This window comes from Epinephelus lanceolatus, chromosome 10, assembly GCF_041903045.1.
Source record: "Epinephelus lanceolatus isolate andai-2023 chromosome 10, ASM4190304v1, whole genome shotgun sequence".
Taxonomy (NCBI): Eukaryota; Metazoa; Chordata; class Actinopteri; order Perciformes; family Serranidae; genus Epinephelus; species Epinephelus lanceolatus.
This window is the reverse complement of record NC_135743.1, coordinates 22,192,540-22,209,318: the sequence shown is the minus strand read 5'-3', so window position 1 is coordinate 22,209,318 and position 16,779 is coordinate 22,192,540. Positions and strand designations below refer to the sequence as shown.

At 41.1% G+C, this 16,779-nt stretch overlaps 1 protein-coding gene across 1 annotated transcript; it reads right to left on the bottom strand.

The window, feature by feature from the left end:
* Nucleotides 1–759: 759 nt before the first annotated feature.
* Nucleotides 760–15,252, bottom strand: steap4 (STEAP family member 4). Its single transcript, XM_033639618.2, has 10 exons — nucleotides 14,795–15,252; nucleotides 14,282–14,389; nucleotides 14,117–14,187; nucleotides 13,904–13,991; nucleotides 12,708–12,986; nucleotides 12,512–12,606; nucleotides 12,304–12,414; nucleotides 9,516–9,558; nucleotides 9,186–9,350; nucleotides 760–1,609 (listed from the first exon to the last, which is right to left on the bottom strand). The coding sequence occupies exons 1-10, from the start codon at nucleotides 15,017–15,019 to the stop codon at nucleotides 1,352–1,354; spliced, it is 1,443 nt and encodes a 480-aa protein (XP_033495509.1). The 5' UTR covers nucleotides 15,020–15,252; the 3' UTR covers nucleotides 760–1,351.
* Nucleotides 15,253–16,779: the final 1,527 nt, after the last annotated feature.

Genomic DNA, 16,779 nt, shown 5'->3' with positions numbered 1-16,779 from the left:
CAGATGGGAAGCATAGACACTGATTTAGATCTGCCAGTAACCTCCAGTGTTGTGCCCCTCTGAGTTGGCTGTTGTCTGATGTTACTGTACAGGCCTTGAATTGCTTCGCACCCTCACGGACAAACCCTCTTGTAATTGCCGGATGGAGATAAATATCTATTAAACATGATTTACAAAATGCAGTATAACCATTCATTAGAATATTACGTTTGTTTGTTTTAAGTTGATTAAAACCATGTGATGAATATTTTTGTTTGACTTGTGTTCATCTTCCTACACAACAGGTGTGTGTGTGGGTGCCCTGAGCCATGTGACATCATACTGCATGTGTGCGTGGATGGATGCTTGATCGTGTGTCACTATAACTACCAGTTTTCAGTTCTATGCTTTCTTCACTCCCACTACGATCAACTAAAATGACTTGCTGCGGCACAACATCAAGGGCCTATCTGTTCTGTCACATCCAAATATTATATCCTCTCTGCAGAGGACTTCAGTGATGGAGGAGTCTGCACACTCCTCTCTCCACTGATGTGATGAGATCCAGTAGTGACTGGGGAGAAGCCTGCAGCTCAGAACGAATGTTTCCTGGAGAACAGCATCAGATCAGCCGGAGGGATGAACCCCGGAGAGGGATCAGACCAAGACGACTAGACAGAGCACAGTCAAGTCAGCAGGGGAAAACTCTTTGAGTGTGATTGAGCTTTCAGACAGCATGAGATGTATATGGGAGGGAGAAAGAGATACAAGACAATACCGTTCAGTCACATTTAAGTTTACTGAAAAAGAATAAGGAAGAACAAAACATGCAAAAATTTGCATGATCCAAGATAAATCCAGTAAATATAAGATGCCATATACTGTAAGTTGATGAGATACTTGGAGCCATAAAAACCAAAGTCAAACTGTTGTTGCTGATTTTAATAGAAGTACAACAAAGTCGCCCGCCTTGGAGTTAGAGTCTGTAACAATACTGAAAGTACATAGCAAAATTATGAAACACTGGAGTTAAAAAGTTCTACGGCTGCTTTTATGCATGTGTCTATGATTCTCTAAGGTATTTGTATAACTGATGAAAGCCTACACAGTGCCATTGTATTATATAAAGGGAGCAATTCCAAGATGATTACACAAAGAGAGACTGAAAGGAGTTTAAATCATTTGTCTCTGTTGACTTTGTCGAAGGCAGAACAATAAGTGCAATTGTACAGTCTTGGATCCATGTCATTTAACACAATGAGCCGGGGTTACCTAATGATAGAGCTCCTGGAGGGCAAGTCACCATGGTGTCTTTGCATCTGCATTTTTTTTTTCCTTCCCATTGTTTTTGTTTCTGTCATTGCGATTGTTTCTATGTTAGCAGTGCATTCTTGCTGCTGTCCTCCGGATCAGTCCTCTCCCAACCCTGTCGAATGCGAGTGAGGGTGCGGTCCACACAGGGCAGAAGCAGGAGCAGTTTGAGCACCAGCAACACGGAGGGCACCACCAGAGCAAGCAAATAGGCCGGTGGTGTGTACCATTTGTAGTAAGAGGGACGAAGAAACTTGTCCCAGCCGTACAGGTAGGTGTGAAAGGTACAGAAGAACACTGTCAGGTATCCCAGCTTGGACTGTGAGAGAGAAAGATAAGTTAAGACATTTGCAGATTCACATAGCAGTAGATAAGATAGTAGCAGAAGATAATGGTGGCTTTGTATGTTTCTGCAAACCACAGATACATTAGTGTGTTTCATACGTATCATATCCAACAGTTCTAGGACGGCCCTTGAAAGTCAAAGACTGATATCATCAGTCCGAGACCCTGAGATTCTTCAAAACGAGCAGTTGTGTTCTTTTTTTTGCCAGTCACTGGACTTCTAGGGATGTCTTAGTCCCCGGATTTAGCTGTAGAGTGAGCCCTCCTCACTTTCATGCTGCTCTTTGGTAGTGAGATGAAGGCAGCTGCCCGGAGGAAGAGAGGCTTTGCCCGGTCAAGCTCTCATTCCTAACTCATCAAATACCACCACTTTGTCAATGATCTGTGGTGGTATAATACACACCAGGTGGTAGCAGTTGTTGATGCAGTGGTCACCAACCAAAGTCGTCAATTAAACACTATGCTGGTGGACTTCTGCTTAAGATACCAATGCACAAAGGCATGTTTTGCAGTGTTCTGAAACACACCAGTTGACTGCAGTTTGTCGATTCTACAATCAATCAGTTTTATTTATAAAGCCCAATATCACAAATCACAATTTGCCTTGCAGGGCTTTACAGCATATGACATCCCTCTGTCCTTTGGACCCTCACAGCGGATAAGGAAAAACTCCCCCAAAAAACCCTTTAATGGGGAAAAAAAACAGTAGAAACCTCAGGAAGAGCAACTGAGGAGGGATCCCTCTTCCAGGACGGACAGACGTGCAATATATGTTGTACAGAAAAAAGTACAGTACAGTTTGTAACGCTGCTTTTAACGACATAATGTAAGGAGCCGGAAAATCACTCTATGGTGGATGGGAGAGGAGGTGGATGGGTCCAACAAACCCTGGACTTTCGCTCGGGAGCCTGCTGTTTGCTTCCTGTGTGAATGTTGAGCCAAAGCATACATTTTTTTTCTAAGCCTAACTACGTGCTTTTGTTGGGCAAGGAAATAAACAAAAATAATTTGTAGGTGCTTTTCCAACTTTATTCGGAAACTGAGTGTTTGCATCCAAGGTGCAGAAACTGTACATTTTCTGTGAAAACTTAAGTGTATTTTGAAAAGATGCAATGAATGTAACAAGAGTAAATTGACACTGTGCCCAGGAACAACAGCAGACATAAGACGAAACCTAGTGTATCATATGTAGACATGAAGGTCCACAGACAAAGCGGCGATATTCTCCGAGTTCGGATGAGAACACGTTGGCTTAGAAGTGGTGAATTTTCAGCTAACAGCAACTTAATACAATACACTTTTGCTTGATATCTAGTGTTGCACAATTTCGACCCAGCTTACTTTACTAGTTGCCTATATTATATTTACGTGAATGTCACTGTCACCCTGAACGTCCCCCTTAACCCTGTTGAGACTTTCAAACTCCCTTCAGAAAATGGAACAAATAGTCAAATATTTGTACTAAACAGCCAAATCTGATTGGATTGCCATAAATCTGTGAAACATAATGTTTCAACATATCTGTTACATGATAACGTACAGGTGTTACATATCCGTAGTTTACAGAAACGTACAATGCCAACATTTATTCGGGTGATTTGGTTGCATGCAGTTACAGTTTCACAGAAAAACACAGAACTAATAACTGTATAATAGGCCCAGTAAGTGATAGACTGACCTTTACCGAGACAAGCTTTTGACCTACACATGTGCACACACTCTAGCATGCTAATCTGCTTTGTGTGCAACATATGTACATAGAGAAAATTCGACTGCTGTAGATGGGGAACGCGCAAACACATGCACACTTGCACATTTTCAAGCATGTAGATCTATGCCATACACATGAACTGAATCTAAAGACTGTGGCAAAAGGATAATGTATGCCCCCCAAATTACATTTGATGAATAACTTAACATTTAAAGCACTGCTCTAATTTGGGCTGGAGTAAAGGGGAGGGGTGTGGAATGAGAAAATGAGCTTGACATGACCCAGTTACATTTATGAATGAGTCTGGTCCCTGTAGTGAGGCTGATTTCATTTTCGATTGGTCAGAGTTGGAAAAAAGGTAAACGTTTGTGTCTGCCCGTCCTGAGTAAAAACAATCAACACAAGATTTAGCAAGGGAAGGGTGGAAATATTACCAACACGGTTTCAACAGATTACTTCCAACAGGAAGTTGGAAACAGCCCACGTCACTGTTTCCCATCTGGGGGCTGAAGCACAGAATCGTCCTCATCAGTCATAGCTTGAATCTTGGCTCATGGACATGATGGAATATTGTTGCAAACAGTTTTTATGCCACTATTCACATACTTTAAAGGTCCAGTAGCTTCTCTGTAAATTTCCACACCAACTGAAACTCAGCAGCCCAGAGCATAAACAGGTGCAATACTGTAGTGGCATTACACAGAGCATTACATAATGCGCTTTAAAATACCTCCAGTGGGCACATTGTGAGTGGATACCAACTGAGCCTATTTAATATTGTGAGCATGTATCTCTCTGTTAACTGAATCATCAATCTGGTTGTCATTTGCAGCTTTTCAAGGCCACAGTGTGGAGGTGAGATAATCAGTTGTACCAAATTATATTTCCCAATGAGCTTGTTTGTATTCATTTTATCAGGAGCTGGCTTGCAAAATATAATCGGAATGGCTGTAAAATAGGCTTGTCTGCCATTCATGTTCCTGTTTGTGGGCTACCTGTGCCAAATCTGTTGGCTACAAAGGCTGTGAAGGCTTTCACTTTGTTAAAGAGAGTGTAACATGTAAGTGTAAATCTAAGTGGACAGTGGATACACATGTAATTTGTGGGCTGATGAAGTTTCTAAAGATATGATCAGAATACGAATCTTTGTCATTTTAGGTGTTTTGGAAAATATTTCAATCTGACATTTAATGATTCCTGTAAAAACACACACAGGCACAAACACTGACATGTTCTTCTGATTTCAGGGGATTTAGAGGCATTTAGTGGTGAAGATTGCAGGTTGCAACCAGCTAAAACTTCTTCCAGTTAGAATTCCTTCAGTTTTCACTGATCAGGATGTTTTTACTGGGAGCTGAATTGTCTGTAGAGGTCTTTTCCTTCAAAACAAACGCACCATGGCATCAAAACCAATAAAAACACTGAATAAAGTAGTTTCACATAACAGATCAGTGTTTCTCCTACACTGCTCGTGTTAAATTCCCCCAAGATTATAAAAACTAAAACTATAAAACTCCACCCTTCAGGCCTGTGACTCTCTTTTCCCCTCTATACATGCCAGGTAGAACAGAGAGACGACTCATGTGAGTGCATATGGACTTTTCACTTTTATAATGTTTTCTTTGTTAATCCTGTATGTATTATTTAAAGTTAACAGATTGTTTTGTATTATTGTTCTAAGATTCCTAAGTTTAAACTGTTGTTAAAAGAAGAAAAAAGAGTGATACCTTAGCAGATGCATTAATGACGTAAGTTAAATGATACCCAGTTTATTAATATTAATTGCATTTTTACTATTGTTTAACATTATTCAGAGCGGTAGCATTTCCTTTTAAATATTCCTTGTTATAAAGAAAATAATCCGACAACAACTTCATCAACTGTCTGCAATAAAATGTTGAAACGGCTCCCTGGATCCAGTGTGTTTAAATGTGCATCCCATCATCAGATGTTCTGCAAGCCAGCCGCAGCATAACTATACTGGTTTTTCAGTTTGGATCATCAGAGATAGGCCACTGGCCAAGCACGTGCTAATGTGTGCTCATCCTTTTTGTTTGATAACTTAAGATCCAGACATTCAGAAGGTTTTTTACTGGTAGCTGAATTATCTGCAGAGGTCTCTTCCTCTAACTCTTCCTAAAACAAATGGGCCTGGTGATTTAAAGCGCTAAAAACACTAAATAAAGTTGTTTCACATTAAAGAATCTGTGGTTTCCAACCGTGCTCAACACTGATGGGCTTCTAACTATGGTGGCAGATATGAAAACATGAATGGTGCCACCTAGAGCCAGTGGTTGGTTTCTATAGTCTGGGCTAACATAGAAACGTGGCAGTACAACATGGCCATCTCCATGGAGAGCCCGGTCTCACTCCGAAGTCATGAAAATCCGGCACTTGTGCAGTGACTTGTGAAGTCAGAAACCAATGAAAGAGGCGTCCTTTAACGTCAACATCATACGCAACGGATGCCATTATAGTTTAATGACGCAAGGTGGTGTATGGGAGAAACGTGGCGGGACAAGGACAAAAGTTAAGACCGAGAGGTCTGTGATTGCGACATGTGCTTTTGTTGCCTAAACCTAACCATGTGCTTTTGTTGCCCAAACCTAATCACATGCTTTTGTTGCCTAAACCCAACCAGCTCTTTTTGTTGCCTAAACCCAACCACGTGTTTTTGTTGCCTAAACCTAACCAAGTGCTTTTGTTGCCTAAACCTAACCACATGCTTTTGTTGCCTCAACCAAACAAAGTGCTTTTGTTGCCTAAACCCAACCACATACTTTTGTTGCCTAAACCCAACCAAGTGTTTTTGTTGCCTAAACCTAACCAAGTGCTTTTGTTGCCTAAACCCAACCACGTGCTTTTGTTGCCTAAACCCAACCACGTGTTTTTGTTGCCTAAACCTAAACATGTGTTTTTGTTGCCTAAACCCAACCACGTGTTTTTGTTGCCTTAACCTAACCATGTGTTTTTGTTGCCTAAACCCAACCACGTGATTTTGTTGCCTAAACCTAACCACTTGCTTTTGTTGCCTAAACCCAACCGCATGTTTTTGTTGCCTAAACCTAACCACGTGCTGTTGTTGCATAAACCGAACCACGTGTTTTTGTTGCCTAAACCTAACCACGTGCTTTTGTTGCCTAAACCCAACCACGTGTTTTTGTTGCCTAAACCTAACCACGTGCTTTTGTTGCCTAAACCCAACCACGTGCTTTTGTTGCCTAAACCCAACCACGTGTTTTTGCTGCCTAAACCCAACCACGTGTTTTTGTTGCCTGAACCTAACCACGTGCTTTTGTTGCCTTAACCCAACCATGTGTTTTTGTTGCCTAAACCCAACCACGTGTTGTTGTTGCCTAAATCCAGCCACGTGTTTTTGTTGCCTAAACCCAACCACATGCTTTTGTTGCCTAAACCCAACCACGTACTTTTGTTGCCTAAACCCAACCATGTGTCTTTGTTGCCTAAACTTAACCACGTGCTTTTGTTGCCTTAACCCAACCACGTGCTTTTGTTGCCTAAACTCAACCACGTTTTTTGTTGCCTAAACCCAACCACGTGCTTTTGTTGCCTAAACCCAACCACGTGTCTTTGTTGCCTAAACTTAACCACGTGCTTTTGTTGCCTTAACCCAACCATGTGCTTTTGTTGCCTAAACCCAACCACGTGTCTTTGTTGCCTAAACTTAACCACATGCTTTTGTTGCCTAAACCCAACCACGTGCTTTTGTTGCCTAAACCCAACTATGAGTTTTTATTGCCTAACCCTAACCACGTGCTTTTGTTGCCTAAACCCAAACACGTGCTTTTGTTGCCTAAACCCAACCATGAGGTTTTACTGCCTAACCCTAACCACGTGCTTTTGTTGCCTAAACCCAAACACGTGTTTTTGTTGCCTAAACCTAACCACGTGCTTTTGTTGCCTAAACTCAACCACGTTTTTTTGTTGCCTAAACCCAACCACGTGTCTTTGTTGCCTAAACTTAACCACGTGCTTTTGTTGCCTTAACCCAACCACATATTTTTGTTGCCTAAACTTAACCACGTTTTTTTGTTGCCTAAACCCAACCACGTGCTTTTGTTGCCTAAACCCAACCACGTGTTTTTGTTGCCTAAACTCAACCACGTTTTTCTGTTGCCTAAACTCAACCATGTGCTTTTGTTGCCTTAACCCAACCACGTGCTTTTGTTGCCTAAACCTAACCACGTGCTTTTGTTGCCTAAACCCAACCACGTGTTTTTGTTGCCTAAACTCAACCACGTTTTTCTGTTGCCTAAACCCAACCACGTGCTTTTGTTGCCTAAACCCAACCACGTGCTTTTGTTGCCTAAACTCAACCACGTTTTTTTGTTGCCTAAACCCAACCACGTGCTTTTGTTGCCTTAACCCAACCACGTTTTTCTGTTGCCTAAACTCAACCACATATTTTTGTTGCCTAAACTTAACCACGTTTTTTTGTTGCCTAAACCCAACCACGTGCTTTTGTTGCCTAAACCCAACCACGTGTTTTTGTTGCCTAAACTCAACCACGTTTTTCTGTTGCCTAAACCCAACCACGTGCTTTTGTTGCCTAAACCCAACCACGTGCTTTTGTTGCCTAAACTCAACCACGTTTTTTTGTTGCCTAAACCCAACCACGTGCTTTTGTTGCCTTAACCCAACCATGTGCTTTTGTTGCCTAAACTCAACCACGTGTTTTTGTTGCCTAAACTCAACCACGTTTTTTTGTTGCCTAAACCCAACCACGTGCTTTTGTTGCCTTAACCCAACCACGTGCTTTTGTTGCCTAAACTCAACCACGTTTTTTTGTTGCCTAAACCCAACCACGTGCTTTTGTTGCCTAAACCCAACCACGTGTCTTTGTTGCCTAAACTTAACCACGTGCTTTTGTTGCCTTAACCCAACCATGTGTTTTTGTTGCCTAAACCCAACCATGTGCTTTTGTTGCCTAAACCCAACCACGTGTCTTTGTTGCCTAAACTTAACCACATGCTTTTGTTGCCTAAACCTAACCACGTGTTTTTGTTGCCTAAACCCATCCATGTGTTTTTGTTGCCTAAACCCAATCACATGTTTTTGTTGCCTTAACCTAACCACGTGTGTTTGTTGCCTAAACCTAACTACGTGAATTTGTTGTTGAGGGGAAAAAATGTCAATTTGCAGTGTTGTACTGACGTAGTGCCTTTATTTTGAAAGAGACTGTGTGTAAACGTTAAATTTCCTGTGAAAATGGAAGTGTATCTTGAAAGAAGACAATGCATGTAACAGTCAGAACTTGACATGCATCCAGGGTAACTTGCACGTCCTATGTGGACGTAGAACAGTCACGTGCAGACTAGAAAGTCCATGACGTGATGAGGTCGGAGTGAGAATGTGTTGCCATGGATGAGGACCTACTCCCTTTGTAGATATAAACTGCTCATTCTAAGGTAATGAAAACACAACTAATCTTATTTTCAGGTGATTACACACTAAAGAAAACATCCTTATTATATCATATTACATCTCTGTCGATTTATCCCCCTAAATCCAATACACTTGGCCTTTAAGCAAAAAAGTGTTGAACAGACTCCTTGGGAAACCATAGAGCCAGCACCACTGGAAACTATGATAAAAAAATTTCACATTCCAGCTGCGACCGCTAGTGTAAACAGGATGCATGGGCGCAGTCAAATTCTGACGGGTTGAAAAGCATCCTGCACAACCCAAGTAGAGTTCTGTATTCCATGTCCACAATGTGTCACTGTGAATGTGCACACACACACACTGAAGCTCACACATTCTAACACATCCAGATATCCACATACCATATGACTCAGACAAACATGCCAGTGTCTACCTGTATGAAGCTGAACTCTCTCCAGCTGAGAGCATTACTGACGGAGGGAAGAGAGGTTATTCCCAACAGGACATACAGGCCAAATCCCAGAATCCCAATAGAGAAGTAAGAGTCAGTACGCCAGGCCAAGGTGGTGTCTAACACTGACGTTCGGTTCTCCCTGATCTTAAAGAGACAGCAGACAAGAAAGAGAGATGTTTATAAACTACTTCAGAAATATGCAGACTCATATGATGTGGTTGAATGTGAATAAACAAGTACTTTTTATGCAAATGGAAAGCTTTGAATTTAATTAAACACACTTATTTTCCAGCTGCATGGTTGTCTTACCTGTGCAATGGTACCAGCGGCAATCTTGAATCTCACGTAATGTCTAGAGAAGAAAATGACAAAGGTATTTAGAGAAAAAATCATCAGGCCTAATTATTGTTTCGTATCTAAGGTGGTTGTTACCAGAATTAAAACTATTTAAAAACACTCCTGGTGTCATTAGAATAAGAAAACATGTGCTTGAGTATAATTTTCTTTTATATTTCAACTCTGTACATGGATGCACCGCCGTCAGGCAAACATTACAAGGCAACGTTAGCTCACACTAGCTATTTTCTACTGGAAATACTGTAATGAATTGGTGTTGTGGCTAAATATATGGAGAAGTTGTCACAGCACACTGTAATTGCATCCAACTCAAGGCATGTTTCAGACAACGCTTTAGCCTATATGTTTGAAATGAGTTGACTCTGTTCCTCCAGACTGAGGACGAGGTTTTTGATCCACATCTGCCACTGTTTCTCTGTCTTTTTCTTTTCTTTTTTTTTATTTTACTTCTTCGCCTCATGTCCTGCTTTTTTCAGGATTTTAAGTGCCCTGAGTTTTTTCCCAATTTAATTGACTGGAACATCCATAAACAGAGTAAATCATAGCCATTTGTGCAGTGTTGGTCGTCTTCCTGGTTTCCTGAGGTGGTTGCTGATGCCCAGAACACTACAATAACCACCTAGTAGCACCTTAGGGTGCTTTCAGACCTAGACTTTGCTTGCTCTGGTCTGAATCAGGGACTTATTTTGTTACAAAGTTGCATTATTGCCCAGAGTTGGTTCACGTTCTCACTTCAGCATTTACAAGTGGACCAGATAAAATGCCTTGTGTGACAAAGCTGCTCTTGATTGGTCAGAATTTCCATGCAGGGAAAATCCAGGAAGTAAACAAAATGTTGAAGCTGAGTACACTTGCAAGATAAATGTGACACTTTCTAATGTCACAATGGAGGGACAGCTACGCAGGTTGATTTTAGCGCTGGTCATCGTGGACTGTATTGCTGTCATTGTTCATTTTAGTCAAACCATACAGTTTGAAAACGAGGCGCGGCTCCAACTAGAAAACAATGTGTTGATGCATTGGATGTGCTGAATGTGCATATTAAGGCAGTACAGGAGGAGGAGGAGGTGCACATTAATAATCCTCCAGGACTGTAACATGCTCATGTTTAACCCAAACAATGAGCACGGTTACATGCGCACAATAATCAGATAACTGGGAATAATCAGGTAATGGTAATAATCCAATTTGACGTGTTTACATGCACTTCAATAATCTGATAATCAGAAAAACCTGGTTTACAAGATTCAGTCCTTAAGTTGGATTTCTCCTCAAGTACATGACATAAAACTCAAACTTCCTGTTACAGTAGGTACTCATATCCTTGAAAAACCTCAAAAAGTACGCAAGTCATATATTTGCAAAATAAAGCACTCATCATGCTGACAGCTTATATTCTTACAGTACTGTTTGTTTTTATCATTAACAAATACATGTGAGAGCATTCTAATGTGTAGTTTATCAATGTGGAGCCAATTTTACATACTTTGGGTAGATTCGGAGTAAAAGTACTGCAAAGAGCAATATACAAGTGTATTGTATATAAACTTGTCACACAAAGTGCATAACATATAAGTAAGATAAAATAAAAGTGACAATTTAAACACTGAGAATATAAAAACATATTATTTTGTGTAAAATCTTTATCTGAAAGGAAACAAAAGCTGTCAGATTAACGTAGTGGAGTAGAAAGTACAATATTTCCCTCTAAAATGTAGTAGAGTGGGAGTATAAAATAGCAAAACCCAAAAGAAACCAGATTAAAGGGTATACATGCACCCAATAATCTGACTATTGGGGAAAAAGCTAGGTGTGTTTATCTGATTTCTCATAATCAGATAATGGCTTTTATCTGATAAAGCCTATCGGATTATGCTGTTTACATGACCACTTGAATAGTCAGGTAACTTCCAGAAATCAGATAATGATCGGTTTATTAGTGTGCATGTAAACGCGCTCAATGTGTCATGTGACTGGAGTTGGTTCAGATCGAGGTCCGAACACATTCTCACCACAAACAGACTGCACCAGAGTTTGTCTGTGACCAGACCGGTTGTTTTGGTGTGCACCTGAGTGTGATTGCTGTGTTCACACCTGCCCACATGAACTTGCACACAGAATTTGAGTTTGATTGAACCAAACCAAACAGGGCAGGTGTGGAAGTACCCTTTCTTTCTTTCTTTCTTAAGCGGCCGCAAATCAGGCCTTTCCCTCTCATAAGGCACTCTGTGTTATGACACTATAATAATAATAATATAACAATATAAGGCACTTTTCTATAACAGGAGTCCCTGTAAGTTTATTGATCCTACAATTTTTGCATTGATTAAAGCACACACTTGGTTGCTGTATTATTAGGTATGCTTAACTAAAAGTAATACAGCTTAATACAACAGCCTTGTAACCCAATTTATATCTAAGCGGGTAGACTAAATATTAAAAACATCTCTCAGCGGCACAAACCACAGCACCCAAGACAAACATTAAGTTTGTTTTTTGTTTTTTTAAATGTACAAGCTAAATATTAAGACTTCCACGAGGGTAGGATTTATTGCAGGGCTGCTATTAGATTAGAGTTAGACAGGTGTTTATAATGTAGCAGCTGACTGTAGTTAAATTTACGATTTTGGGTCCTTTCACATTCAACGATGTCACAATTTGTTTTAGTTAGAATGAACAATAAATAGGATATTTCAGATATGTTAAATAGAGTGTAGGTATGTGTGCACCTGTAACATACCTTATGGGGATGATGAGAGTGTAGAGCACATGTAAGAAAGCAAAGCCAAGTGCTACCAGTCCCATCTGTTTCCTGCACAGCATCCAGCGGTCCAACCAGTCAGGGAAACGCCTGGAACAAAAATACTTTGACTTATAGTTTACAATATTTAAAATATGTTGGAAATTATCTTTGTGGGCACTAAATGTTAGTCCCTGTTGTTACTGACTTGTATTTGGTTCCTCTGTAGAGCTGAAGGAAGGCAGCTATGACACCAGGCACGTAACACAGAGACAACATGGTGAGAGACACAATGGGAAACACCTGAGAGGTAGAAAACAAACACAGAAGTGGTTACTGTGATACCCCAGAGTCAAATTAGTTACGTTCAAAGAGGAACAAATGCCCATTTAAACAGGTTTTACCTTGTTGGCCATCGACACCATGATTCTGAAGGAGATGTCTTTCCCCTGGTCAACATACGCATAGACAACATCTCTCATGACCACATAGACGAAGAAGAAGGCGGTGAGACCGACGGCTATGCGCAGTGGCAGCCTCCACTCTGGGAAGAGCTGTAGTGGGAAGTCCTCCAGCTCTTTGGCTGCAGTCAGAGACCCTCTATCCACAACAGCGAAGCCCAGTTTGGTGGCCACCTCTGCTACTGCCTGCTTTGCCTCGGCACGGTTTCCACACACGTACACCTGGAAACCAGGAAAATCCCCATAGTTGTTTAAAGCACTTGAAATGCCCCATGTGAGAAGCATAAGTCTTCATTATTTCATTTTTACACATTTATGTTTATGCATTTGCACACGCAATGATGAAAGGGTATGTTGACTCCAGAGGACTGAACATAAAAGTAGCTGGAGATGCTGTGGCTTCTTGCATGAAATACTAAATTTAGCTGGAGAATGCAGGTAAAGACTAACAACAATGCTCAGTCAACACTTATGTGATGTTGCTGATTGTGCTCCAAATGTACCACATACCAATATATAAACATACACCCCTCACAACACACACACACACACACACACACACACACGCTGTGTGGTTTTTACCATCCTCTGGGATTGCACAACCAGATCAAAATGAAACAGAAAAACCCACATATGCTGCAGCTTTGCAGTACAGAGCGAGAGAGCAAAGCATGTGATGGAGAGCTTAGATCTAAGAGAGACTGTGGAGTTAATTGATTCAAGGATACATCAGAGATGGCATTCACAGCAAAGACATGAGGCTGACTCCTCAGATTTGGCTTCTTTTACTTGGATTTGGTTTGATCAAAACTTCAAAATGAGTTAATAATATAGTTTGGACTGAAATGTTTTCCTTTCTGAAAGAGACTATTATTTTTAACTTGTTGGTCAGCGCCCCACTGTGTGAACACATCAGAGAATTGTAAAATGCTTGTAGTTCTGCAGTAGGAGAAGAATTTGACAGGCAGTGTTGAATAGTTTAATTCTAAAATGGGATAATTTACCATTTGAAAAAATTCCTAAATAGCAGAAGAAGAAAATCAAATGAAGTCCTTTTTTTAGTTTCAGTGTCAAATATACTTTGGCCACCCAAAACTACTAATACATTTGATTGGAAACATCACAAACACTAAGAGTACCTGTCTGTTGGCATCTGAGGGTCCATTCTGCAGGGCCCAGGCTGACAAGGTGTTAAAAGCCTTCACCACATGAGCTCCAGGGATCAGCCTGGACAACAAACAACAAACTCTGTTTTCCTTCATGTTCCACCAGACGTTGTTGATTCAAACCACATGATCCATGAGAGATCCCAGTTTGTTCGGTAATTGCATTATTGCCTGATTTCCTCTTACCTCTGCAGATACTCAGCATTGGCCTCTGGGTATAGATTCTTCTTGAGGTTGTTGCTGACATCCACCAGCACCTTACAATCAATGAAATCAGCAGAGTGGATGAAAAGTTAGAAATGAACCAGCTGCTATGTTAAAACAAAGGCATCTGACTGTGCAACAAGGTACCTTCCCCTTGAGTTGAGGTGCAAGTGTCTCCAGGAAGTCATAGTGTACTCTGTGAATACAAATAAAGACCAGATCGGCTGACTGGGCTGCTGCCTCGTGGCTCAGCACCTGCACAACACACACACACACACAAACACGACTGTCATTCATGGCCCTTCAGTGTGGCAGCATGCTCTCTCATAACAGGCTCTGTGTGTTCTTTGATAGCTCACTTGCTAAGCACATATTGCATGAATCATGAAAACAAAACAAGGCAACACGTGCAGACACACATGAACACACACATTATCAGTGACCTTGTTTAGTTCAGTCAACTTTCAAAGTCTGATAACAACGTTTTCTTTTTCTTAGCACAATGTTTGCACTTTTACTGACACAGTTATTTGAGTTGTGTTAGGACCATCGTACAACACATGTGTGGACATATCAGCTGTCGACTATAACAACAACAACATCAAAAGAACAGGAAAAGAAGTTCCAGAGTTTGAGAAGACATCATGCAGTGTGTTGTACCTGAGCCCCCTGAGGCAAGGGGCCACAGCTGTGAGGTCTGCGGCTGCCGTACACCACCCTGTAGCCAGACTGGAGCAGACGCTGGCCCAGAGTGCGCCCTAAGTCCCCCGTCCCAAAGATACACAGCAGCTCCCGCTCAGGGGCAGCTGCCGTGCCCAGAGGACACAGCGACACGCTCTCTGGCTTCACCTCCTTTGACACGTTGCTCAGTCTGTCAGCCGACATGGCCACAGTCTGACACAAACAGTGATGATATCTCCTGTGGTTTTGACAGAACAAAACACTCCACCGGATTTTCTGTCAAAACGTGTAATGTGTCCAGATTCAAGGTAGATGTAACAAAATAATAGTCTTCAAAGTAACAGTTCTTCTGGGTGCTTCTGGAAAAAGTGTCAGCAAATGTCTGCCCCTCAAGCCCAAGTGTCTGCTCTTCTAACTCATTACTCTGTAGACTGACAGATTTTTCGGGCTTGAGTCAGATTTTGTATTGGCCCATCCCCTCCCATGGCTCCGGATGAAGACTGTCTAAACTGGGAAACCCCACAGCAAAGGTGGGAGGTGTGTGTGTTTCTGCTGGCATGAGTGTCTGATGTTTTCTTTGTACAAACTCTGTGTCTGTCTGTGTCTGTGTGTTTGTGCTGGAAATATTGTGGCAAAGTTTCAAGTACTGCCTGCTTCTGGGAAATCAACGCATCATCTGTGACAGATTAAGCAACACTGGAAAGCAACTCTTAATTCATTACAGTCTGGTTTTTCTAGCTTTACCAAATCGCTGCATCACACATTAAGAAACACTCAGAGGAAGGTACAGTAGTGAGTGAAAGTTCCAGTTAATTATAGGACATAAAGGAAGTGCACATCTAAAAACCACAACAGGCCCTCCTTGACTGGCAGTGTGACAAAGATCTTTAAATTGTAGCTTATCAAATGTCAGTTGCTCAAAGGCCATTAGCTTATAAGAGTTTTAGGCATTTACACAGAACAAAACCAAACAGATGAAAACAGCTTAAATCTAGAGCTAGTGTCCTTGATTTAAGGTTTTATAGCTGTCAGACAGTCCTTGTTTTTAGAGACATTTTTCTAATGTTAAGCAAACTGTACTCAACATCCTCTTGCTTGAGCTCCAGTACTTGTACTCAGTGCCCACGAGCAAACACATGAGCATCGGCCAAAACGGTGCCAAACACACAACTGACTGTGATTGACTGTCATCATGTTGATACAAAGCTGGAAAAAAAGTTAATCATTATTTAGCATAATGTTACTATCTGCAATGTTTCTATAATTCATTTCACCCCTTGGCCCCATAATACCACATAGCTTACCTTTTGCAAATTACCAAATCAGCTGACGCTAGGAGCAACCATGAAAGGCTAAATTACAGCTAGCTGGCTAACATCATCTCAGGTTAGGGTTAGGCTGTATCACCTCTGGCTAGTAGAAAGCACTTTAAACTGTTACATCTGTTATCACTGGCTAAATCAACAGCAGTTGTTGCATTAGGGCTTACATAGACTAACAGTGTTACATAGATTACCATTTTTTGCCAATAGCTGAATAAATACTTCCAGGCCATGAGAAAAAATGCTGTGTGTCATCTCCAGTTCCCCCTCCTTCATTCCCGACCAAGCAAGAGACCTCCGCACCATTTGTTCCTGTGAGATTTCAGTAAGTTTGCTAGGTACGCATGAAGCACTTGACAATGGAAGGAAAGGAGGCTCCAATCTCAAATGCATGTTCGAGGTTATTTAGGTCTCTCACAGTACCGTAGTCTATATTAAATGATTATTATGTTATTACAAGCTATTAAATATTTTGTCTTTTGTTGAAGAAATGCTTTAAAATGGCCATTTTCTTACATCAGTACTGGAGGTTTACAAACCTAAACTGCAGCTATAAGTCTGTCAATATAGACGCTGATTGCACATCATCCTGTGAGCAATCATGATAGGATTTCACAGATTTGATACATGATTGATTACGAT

What these genes read in the sequence shown, in the direction of transcription:
- steap4 (XM_033639618.2), bottom strand. Translation starts at nt 15,019, where the DNA reads ATGTCGGCTGACAGACTGAGCAACGTGTCAAAGGAGGTGAAGCCAGAG. An exon ending in AATGCTGAGTATCTGCAGAG is followed by an intron (nt 13,992 to 14,116) that starts GTAAGAGGAAAT and finishes TTTGTTGTCCAG; the next exon opens with GCTGATCCCTGGAGCTCATG. An exon ending in TGGTGTCGATGGCCAACAAG is followed by an intron (nt 12,607 to 12,707) that starts GTAAAACCTGTT and finishes TCTACCTCTCAG; the next exon opens with GTGTTTCCCATTGTGTCTCT.